This window comes from Echinops telfairi, unplaced genomic scaffold (genome assembly GCF_000313985.2).
Source record: "Echinops telfairi isolate 266 unplaced genomic scaffold, ASM31398v2 ScPeMD7_2291;HRSCAF=2852, whole genome shotgun sequence".
NCBI lineage: Eukaryota > Metazoa > Chordata > Mammalia > Afrosoricida > Tenrecidae > Echinops > Echinops telfairi.
Genome location: NW_022106189.1, coordinates 48,344,177 through 48,354,258, shown reverse-complemented (window position 1 = coordinate 48,354,258; position 10,082 = coordinate 48,344,177). Strand labels below are relative to the sequence as shown.

At 58.6% G+C, this 10,082-nt stretch overlaps 2 protein-coding genes across 2 annotated transcripts in view; both read right to left on the bottom strand.

Moving 5' to 3' along the window:
• Window positions 1–3,327, bottom strand: part of TUBB3 (tubulin beta 3 class III) — an 11,834-nt gene extending 8,507 nt beyond the window's left edge. Inside the window, exons 1-2 of the mRNA XM_004704494.2 lie at window positions 2,379–3,327; window positions 2,194–2,327 (exon numbers count right to left, since the gene is read on the bottom strand). Coding sequence (XP_004704551.2) covers window positions 2,194–2,327; window positions 2,379–3,327 — 1,083 coding nt within the window. The remainder of the gene's footprint in view (window positions 1–2,193; window positions 2,328–2,378) is intronic.
• A 2,911-nt stretch (window positions 3,328–6,238) lies between these two features.
• TCF25 (transcription factor 25) overlaps window positions 6,239–10,082 on the bottom strand; it is a 26,615-nt gene continuing 22,771 nt past the window's right edge. Inside the window, exons 16-18 of the mRNA XM_045293584.1 lie at window positions 9,493–9,572; window positions 7,321–7,393; window positions 6,239–7,044 (exon numbers count right to left, since the gene is read on the bottom strand). Coding sequence (XP_045149519.1) covers window positions 6,814–7,044; window positions 7,321–7,393; window positions 9,493–9,572 — 384 coding nt within the window. The 3' untranslated portion in view covers window positions 6,239–6,813. The remainder of the gene's footprint in view (window positions 7,045–7,320; window positions 7,394–9,492; window positions 9,573–10,082) is intronic.

Genomic DNA, 10,082 nt, shown 5'->3' with positions numbered 1-10,082 from the left:
GGCGGGCTCCAGGGCGGACAATGGCAGCGGCCAACCCCCGGCCTCCTGCCCAGCACCAGCTCGGAGGCGTGGCGAGAACCGAAATCCATTTGCTCTTCGCCCACCCTCAGCCGCCACACCCGCAGCCCAGTGGGGCAGGGTCTTTCTTCTCCCTGTCGGGACCCCCTCGACCCTCTGGGGAGGAAAAGCTGCAGGTGGAGAGAAGCGGCTGTGGACCAGGGGGGTCACTCGACCTCCTCCCCCTCCCCCCCCTCCGTGGCCCGGTAGAGGGTCTGTAGAAGGTTGAGAGAAGGTGGATTTGAAGGTGTGTCACCTTGGCCCTCAGCGCATCCGTTCCCCTGAGGGGGCACAGTGGCTGTGACAGGAGTAATTATGAGGTCGTTCGGGGAGGGGCCAGATGGTGGTGAGGTTTGGGTCTGACTCACCCCTCTGAGGTCACCTGCACCCAGGGGTTTGCTCAGTCTTGGGACTCTTAGTCAAAGGGAAGTCTGCTTCTCTTCTGATTTGGGGTGGGGGTTGGGGGTGGGGGCTCGCCCAGTTAGGAACCCCCTTGTGGAGAGACTGTGGGTGCATGGGGTGGGGCCTTGCAGGACAAAGAGGGACAAGAGGCCATGACCAGTTTTCTGGAGAGAGAGAAGCAGTGAGGTGGCGCTCTTGAGACTTCCAGCACACACACACAGCCCCGCCCCCGCCCCATCACACGCATACATATAGGGTCTGTCTCTGTCTTTCTGTCACACACACACATACCATCTCTCTCTGTCACAAACACACATACAGGGCCCCCTCCCATCACACAGCAACACACACACAGAGTTCCCCCCATCACTCACACACATATAGGGTCTGTCTTTCTTTGTCTCTGTCTCTCTCTCTCTCACACACACACACACACACACACACACACACACACACACACACAGTTAGGCTTTTTGGTGAAATCACTTGGTCATACATCATGGCATATCAGTGACAAAGGCCTTCCGGAAATCAGCCCGTAGTGGGTGACGCACAAACCAGCTGTCCACCTCACACCCCCAGCCCATTTTGTAGACACCTGAGCCTGTCTGAGTAGGTGTGGCTCTGCAGCCCCCACCCCTTCCTGCTCAAAAGAAAAACCTCTTTGTGGTTCTTTTCTTCTCAAGAGACTCTCCCTCCCCCACAATGAGTCCTAGAGGTGGCTTTTTGTGGGCTCCTGGACCCTTCCTGCCCCTGTCCCTGCCTGGGGCTAGTAAGCAGTTGGTCCTTCCCAGGAGCCAGGAGCTGTGGCTGCTGTTCCTCCTCTGAGCAGGAGAGGGCTCCCAGCTGTCACCCAGCCTGCCTCCCTGCCTGTCCAGGCACCAGGCCAGACCAACTCAGGACTGTCCCCAGAGGCTCCTGGAGCCAGCTCAGCCTGACGTCCTGACCCACCTTCCAGTAAAGGCTAATGCTGCCGCGAAGCGGCTCCCAGCCTAGTGGAGGGGCAGCAGTCAACAGCCTGTCAGCAGTCAGCAGGGACAAACTGGGCAGTATGGGCTCAGGTGCTGGACAGGAGTGATACAACCGTTCAGCTGCCTTCCCCAGCAGGCAGGGAGTCTACAGTTCTGGGCAGCATGGCTGCAGGAAGGCTGTGATGGGCTTAAGGCCAAGGAGGGGTTGGCACAGACTGCTAACCCATATCCCAGCTTCCCTAGGGCTTAGAAACCCTCAGACCCTTGATGCCTCCAAGGCAGCTTGAGCCGTTAGCCCATCATGTGCATCAAGACCTTTCCCCAAATGTCCCTAGCCAGGGCCACTAGGGGTGCCATGGCTAGTGGAGTGCCCTGGGGGAGAGAGGCCTGAGCCAGCCACTGGGGTCTGGACACCTACAGGCTTCTCAATCAGGGTGGGTCTAGGTGCGCTCTGGGACTCTGTCCCGCTGCCCTGGTTCTCGTCTCTCCCTACAAGCCTCCAGTACTCAGCAGATGGAGCTGCCAGGGTAGGGCCTTATTACCAAACCACCGCCACTCCTCCACTCCCCAAGACAAGAGTTCCTTGTCACTGAACTCCGGTTCTCTGGCCACCGTGAGCGCGCAGCTGGCCCTTGGAAGGAGGCGCCGCATGCTCTGCAGAGCCAGCTCTTGGCCCAGGCAGCCACAGCGGGCGGGGCACCGCGGCACGGAACAGAACAGGGGCACTCCTCCTGGTCTCGTGCCCGCCTCGGCCCACTCCCACCTCCGCACTGTCCATCCTGTCTACAGGGGCAATGAAAGCCCAGGTGCGGCGGATGCGGAAGGTGAGGGCGCTGCTGTGGGTAGTCTGGGGCCTGGTGAGGCAGGCGTTCTGACTCCAGGTGACCAGCCCTCCCGCTGGTGGCCGGCGAGCGGCAGGGAAAGCTCGCCTGTACTGGCCTTTCTAGCCAGAGCAGAGCAGCACCTCTCTGAGGGTCTTGCGGAGCTCCGGGCTGCGAAGGGCGTAGATCAGCGGGTCCACGAAGGAGTTGCAGACGATGAGAGTGAGGAACAGGTTGCGGTTCTTCAAGACGCAGCTGCAGGTTGGGTGCTGGGGGCAGAGGGCGATGAGGCTGAGATGCAGGAAGAAGGGGCCCCAGCAGAGGAAACAGAAGCCCAGCAGGAGGGAGAGCGTGGCGGCGCCCTTCAGGCCCAGGGCCCGGCGAGCAGGGTGCCATGGCTTGTGGAGCCTGGCGATGCGGCGGGCGTGCTGGCAGGCCCGAGCCAGCATGTGCACGTACAGTGCTGCCATGAGCGCCATCAGGCCCAAGAAGAAACTGACCAGACCCAGGGGCACGGCAGCGTGGTCGTAATAGGCGACAAAGAAGGTGCTGCCCAGCGCACTGGCCCCCCAGATGGTGGCAATGGCCCGGTGCGCACGGAGCGGCGTTACGATGCTGTGGTAGTGCATGGTGTAGAAGATGGTGATGTAGCGGTCCACCGCGATGGCGCCCAGGGAACAGAGGCTGGACACCATGGAGCCACAGGTGAGCACAGCGATGGCCTTGTCCAGGCGCTGCATGGTGTCAGCCTGCAGGGCCAGGGTGCCAGCCTCCAGCAGCAGCTCAACTGTTGTCCCAAGCACAGTGCTCACGCTCACCAGCAGGTCGGACACAGCCAAGCAGCAGATGAAGTAGTACATGGGCGAGTGCAGGCTCCGGTTCTTGCTGATGGCCACCACCACCAGCAAGTTCTCCAACAGGCTCAGCAGCCCCAGCGAGAGAAAGAGCCCGTCAGGCACAGGCACCTCCAGGCACCAGGTGCCAGTCTGGTTGACAGCCAGCCCCAAGTGGGCTTTGGCAGGGGTTGTGGCATTGAGTGAGCCCCAAAGCCTCCCCTGGGAGCCCTGCAAGGGCATAGCCTCCCTCCCCCAAGGGAAGGGGCCTGATTCTAGCCCAATCCGTCCTGTTCAGCACCCTGGTCAGTGCATGGTGCCCTTGAAGGGCAGAGAGCCCCCCCCACCTCACCCGGGGCAGTCCTTGCACTCACCTGGCCAGACAGAGGCCTATCTGGGCCCCTGGAGTCAGCAGTAACCCGCCCCCTCCACCCCTGCACTCCTTGCTCACAGTCCTTGGGCTTCAGTTTCCCTTCCTGACTCTGCCCTGAAGGCAAAGCTGTTCAGAGGCCATGTTTTCCCAGCACCCCCTGCCCCATCTTGTCGCCCACCTTCCTGGCTGCCCAGGGCCTAGCTCAGTGGCTGCCTGGCTTCCTACCTCCTGGGACCAGGGCAGGGTGAGGTCTGGAAAGAATGGGGTCTTTCTCCAGACTCTATTTAAAGGAGCACACGGCCCCTCCCCGAGGGCAGCCACATGACAGCTATGCCCAGGACACAGGGAGGTGCCAGCATTCTGCCACGCCCCTCTCCTGCCCCATACCCCTTACAGGCCTGGTGTCTCACCCAGGGCCCCGGGGGCCTGCCTCTCTACGCCCACACCCATTGGAGAAACTTCAAGCTCCTTCCCCGCCCCTTCAGACGTCATTCAGGCCAGCCTGGCACCCACCACTGGGACTTAAGGCCGATTTTACAGCTGGATTAGGCATGTTTCATAATGCATCTTAGATCGAGTGGGCAGAGTCGGGGTGGAAGTTGGGGCTTCTGTTGGGACCAGAGGGCACCACGGGGCAGGCAAACTCTGGGAGCTTGAGGCGCCTGTGTGGCCGACTGGGATCCACTAGCCACATCCGCTGGGGGGGCCAGGCCCGCTCTCTCACGTTCTCCATTTCCTTTGCAGATGATGACCACAGGCCCCGAGCCAGACACCACATCAAGGGCAGACTCCCTGTCTCCACTGGGCAACTCACGCCACTTGAAGCGGTTAGGGCACGAGGCTGGCGGGTGGGGGGTGGGCAGTGAAGACAGGCCAGAGCTGTGGTGGGGACCGAACCAGGGCTGGCCAGAGGAGCCGAGTGCACACCTGCAATGGTCCTCCGGCTGCCCCTGCCTGACCTCCACTGATCAACGACTGTTGCGGCCCCACCTGACTGAGCAAAGTGCCCACCAGGGTCTCCGAGGAGGGTACTTGTTGGAGACAGGCTGTCAGCTCTCACCCTGGGCCTCCTGGTGGCTTGTGTCACGGGCTCCCAATGACACCTCAGGGCATCATTCTCAAATAGGAGCTTCAGAGCTTACCATGACCTTCACCTTCTAAGGAGCTCAGAGGTGTGCAGAGACCTCCCCCACCCTGCCAGCAGCCCCCGCCGGTGGAACCCCACAGTTGTGTGCAGGCCGAGCGAGTCCCGTGGACAGCAGGAGAGGATGGTGTGTGTGTGCACCCGTGCACGTGTTTGTGATGTTAGCAGAGTTGGTTGCACTGCTTTCGTGTTTGTCGTGCTCAAGGCTCAGAGAAGACCCTCCATCCGGGCACCCCGCCACAACCCCTCCAGGATCCCTTCCCAGCATGCAGTGAGAGTCACCCAGGGGGGCCAAGTTCCAGGGGATGAAGGAGGGCAGCAGCCACAGTGGGCCAAAGCGAAGCCACCTCTGGGGCCCTAGGACCCCGTTAGCAGCAGACAGGCCTGGGTGTTCTTGGGGAGTGTTTCCCATTGGCTTCCTGCCTAAGGCAGTGTTTTGAGGGGGGGACTGTTCAGTGTCACCTCAGGGGATCATGCTGAATGAGGTCTTTGAAGGGGACGCTGTTAAGCCCCACCCCTGTACCAACCCAGCGGAGACCTTCACGGTGTGAGAACTGGTGAACCTTCGGCAGAAGCTGATTGCGGCCCTCTTCCCATCATCAGAAGTGGTGGCCCTGACCTGTGACTCCTGTCTTGGCCCCTGGCTGCATGGACAGAAGGTGACAGATACAAGTGGGCTGGGCAAACCCTGCCCTGATCCGATCTGCCTTGGGGCCAGTGGCACCACCTCTCTCCTGGGAGAGGGTCTAGCCCGCTGTTCCTTCACATAACCCCCTCCCATGCCATTGCTCTGTCTCCCCTTCCACAGATGATGAGGCTGAGCCTTTGTTCATGGCGCCGTACCCAGGCTTGGAGGACCTGGACGTGGCCTGCCGGTGACAGTGGTAGGGCTGTGGCATCTCCTGAGAGAAAGCCCTCTCACTACACCATGTTTCATGTCTGGGAGCACACGGCCAACCTGGGCTTGGGGAGCTGTGCAGCCTGAGGGCAGACATCCCCTGTGGGCACTCACCCCAGGACCTCCGCCTTCTATCCAGTCCAGGCACTTCTGGAAGGGAGGTTCCTGCAGCCTCGGTGCAGTCCCCACCCTGGTGGAGAGTGGCAGAGATGGTCTTGCCTGTTTCCCTGAGCCCACATCCAGGCCCACACATGCCTGCAGGAGACAACCCAGGACCTTGAGTGTCAGCCACACCATATGGCTGCAGGTGGGACCCCGGCGGACTGCACCCCTACCCCCACCATACTGACTGCCCCTTCACCCCTGGCTCCAGCTCCCTGACCTCCAAGCCCTGGTGCTGCTGCTGTTTCCACTAAAAATATGGTCAAGTTCTGTACCCCAGGTCTGACCCAGCATCTTCTCCAGCTGCACCTCCTAGCTCAGGGCTGGCCTGCCCTGGTCAACATCAGCGGGCATACACATGGTGCTAGAGACCCAGGGGACTCCTTCTCTTCTCCCCAGAACCCCCAATCCCAGAGCATGACCAGCAGTGGGGAAAGGCTTTGGGAGTTCCGGGCTGCATGGGGGAGGTCGCACTGGGCACCTGGGAGTGCTGGCTGCAGGGGTCGTGCATAGGCCCTCGAGATAAGAGCTCCACCTTGGCAGCGGTGCAGACCCCGGGAAAGAAGCACAAGACACAGCAAGGATACTGACATTTATAGGGCAGGAGAATACTGACATTTACCAGACAAGAGCCACCAACATTTATAGGGCGGGTGACTAGTGATAGTACAGGGGCGGGAGACTCTCAACACATATAGGGTGGGAAACCATCAACATTTATAGGGCAGGAGACCAGTGATAGTCACGTGGCGGGGGACCATCAACATTTATAGGGTGGGAGACCATAAACAATTATAGGGCAGGAGACCAGTGATAGTCACAGGGGTGGGGGACCATCAACATTTACAGGACGGGTGACCATCAACATTTATAGGGTTGGGAAGCCACCAACATTTATAAGGTGGGAGATCACCAACAGTTACAGAGCAGGAGACCAGGGATAGTCACAGGGGTAGGAGACCACCAATATTTATAGGGTGGGAGATCATCAACATTTATGGGGCAGGAGACCACTGATAGTCATGGGTCAGGAGATCATGGACATTCACAGAAGGGGTAGGAGAAGCAGCTTCCTGCTTTGGGGACTGGCTTACCAGCCAGAACAGAAGTCAGGGACATGATGGCAAGGTGAGGGAATAGGGCACTGTGCACTCAGTCCCACTCCTCGTCCCCATCACCCTCGGCCTGGCCCTGGCCCTGGGAATTCTCCCGGTTCTCCTGGCGAGGCATGTCCAGGTCATTGAACTGGAAGTTGGCCATCATTTCACGCACGGCCACCATCAGCCTGTTCAGGCCCTGGACTCGGTCCAGGCTATCAGCTGTGCCGCCACTACCGTCGTCTCCTCCTCCTCCTCCAAGCCGCTGCTCCTGAAGCCTGTCTTCCTGTGACAGCAGCAGCCTGAGTCAGCCCTCTGAGGGACTACGGTCCTAAGCACTCAGCCCCCACCCCAGTGCCCAGCGTGGTGTAGGGCCCACGTGTCAGCTTGCACCATCTGAGCCAGGGTGGGGGACTGATCCTAGTAGCTGTGTGCTATCTTCCCAACCAGACAGGTGCCCTCCTGAACCAGGTGGCCTCCCAGCAGGGATCTCACATGCCCACACTGGATGAGCCTGCTGGCTGCCATCCATGGGGGAAGGACAGAGGCACACCGGACCTACCTCAGTGTTGTAGTTTGGCAACAGAGATCGGAAGAAGAGGGCCACCGTGTTTGTCTGGCCGGCGGGAGTCTGCCTGTTAGATAAAGCCGGGAGGGGCCCAAGGGGACACTGAACCAAACCTTTCCGGACACCCACCAGCCCAGCTCATGATGTCCCATCTAAGGTCCTCCTGCCCCCATCTCCCAGAGGCGGGGGTGGGGTGGGAAAGGCATTCCTAAGCAGCAGGTAGGGGGAGAGTGGTTGAGCTAAACTGGGGCCCTAAATCCAGAGGGTAACACCAGGACTGTGGGGTGGGTGGTGAGGACTCCTGGTCTGGTTAGGGTTGGGCCGTGGGCTACTCCAGTAACAAGGGAAAGAATGGGTCAGATGATACCAGGAAAGGAAATCCAGAGCTGGGGGCGGGGCCTCTACACCTGGCTCACTTACCATCCTGAGAAACCAACTTTGAGCCAGGTGGACAGCAGAGCCCACTATGGCTGAGCTGGGCATCAGCCATGGCACAGTAGGGCTCCTTGTTCAAGAAAAGGTGCAGCGGTGATGTTTCCATCAGTCCCGAAAGCCACATAGAGGCAACTGAGGGGCAACTCCTACAGGTGAAGTGGGAATGGTACCCTAGCTCTCCTAGACATCTTAAAACCACCAGGTGTTATGGACTTCAACCCTGGGTAAGCCCTGAGTGTGTCAGAGTAGAACTGTGCTCCCTCAGAGTTTTCAACGGCTTATTTTGGGGGAAGTATATCACTAAGCCTTTCTTCTGGCTGACCTCTGAGTGGACTCAAACTCCCAGCCTTCCTTTCTGCAGCCAAGCAGGTGATCTGGGGGCACCCTGAAGGGCTTCTTATCATACACTTGGTGGCGGTGGTTTGCTGTTGCCTCAGCTCTAACTCATAGTGACGCTATAGGACAAGATACAGCTGCCGATGGCAGTTCTTAGGCTGCAATTCTCATGAATCCACTGCCGTAAAGTCCATGCCGACTCATCGCGACCCCAGAGGACAGATACAGCTGCCTGGTGGGATCTCCTGGGCTGTACTTGTCATCGAAGCCACTGTTTCTTTTCTCCTGAGAAGCAACTAAGCAGTTAGCCACTGTGCCATGGGGGATGGCTCCTTAAACACTTCAGTGATCTACACTTAAAGAGCCCTGAGGCGAGTGAGAACAACAAAGATCCAAGTAGCAGAAAATGATGAATCCCTCGCTCTAGAATGTCCAGGCTAGCATGAGTCATGTCATTAAAAAACCCAAAAAACCAAAACAACCTACTGACACGAACAGTTCATTATTTCTACCTTAAACCTATTGGTAAATTTAACTGGGAATGATTTCCTCACGAACATGGAGCATGGTTTTATACTACAATCTAGTGGGAGAATAAAATGGACAAGATGTGTTTCTCCCAGGTTTGGAAGGCACCGTGTCAGGAGCCCCATTCAATGGGGAAATGTGTCTCTACCTCCCTGACGCCCACCACTGTGTGCCAGGCAGGGCAGGGGCTCAGCCTCAGAGATCAGGAGGACAAGCAGGTGTTTCAGCAGTCCCGGTTCTGACAGTGTCTACGCAGACCTGTGGCCTGTCTCGGCAGGCAGGGCTGTGCTCCCTTCTCAGTGTACGGGGGCCTTCTGCAGGTCTCTGGACACACTGTCTGCCCTGCTCCTGCCGAAGGTCTTGGCACACGCTGGCTTTTGTACTTGAAACCAATGACCTTCTCACCCGCTTTTCTGAGTGTGACGCCCACCTTCCTGCCATTCCCTAGTACGGTTTCATTTTGTACTTATTTCCAAGTTTGGTGACTGACGTCTGTTTTCCACAGCACACTGGACTCTGGGAGGGCAGAGGGGACTCTAGTGGGTTTCTCACCATCACCCCCACCCTGCTGTGGAATCCGACAGCTCAGAGAGCAGCTCAATGAAAGGACAGGGCCTGCAGATGCTGATAGTGACCACAGATTACATCATCCTGTCACTTTATCTCAAACCAAACCAAACCCACAGCTGCCCTATAGAGCAGAGTAGAAATGCTCCTGCAGGCTTCCCGGTCTACAAGTCTTTATTGGAGCAGACCGCCTCAACAGGGGCCCCGATGCCTGTCTCTGATCTCCTGAAGGAGGCAGCAAACCCCAGAGAGCCAACGGCACTAACCTGGGAGCAGGGGGCCAAGTGGAGAAAGACATACCTCTCAGGTCTGACGTAGGAGTGGATACTGTCTGCGGGAGGCAGAGGGTCATAGCTCATCACAGCCTCTGCAGTCACCTCCTGCAGGAAGGGCACAGACACACACACACACTGCAGGACGCTGCCCAGGTCCACAAGCATGTCCCCTGCCGTGGTGCCCTCTGACTGCAATATGCATGGGACTCTGAGTGCTGCAAGAGTGCTTCAGAATCCAACAAGAATGGTCTGAGTAAGCGGGTGAGGATAGCTTTTCGCTGACCATGCTCTGCCCTGTCTGGGGGCAAAACCCCCAAAGTTAACCCAAAGTTAAGCACATGCTGTTACTGGGGTTCTGGCTCAGTGAAGCCGGGGGGTGGGGGGGGGGTGGGCGGGATGGTACCAGGGTTACCCGGGCTACCACCTTTATGGACACAGACTGCAAGCTTTTTCTCCCACAGGACAGATGATGTACTTCCAGCCAGCCAGTACACCAGGGTTTGGTGAGGACACCCCCGGGGAGGTAGGGGCACTGCAGCCACTGCTCATGTATTGTAACATGCACGTGGCACATCAGGGGCCTGGTGGGCATGCAGGCCGGGCCACTCACTTTGC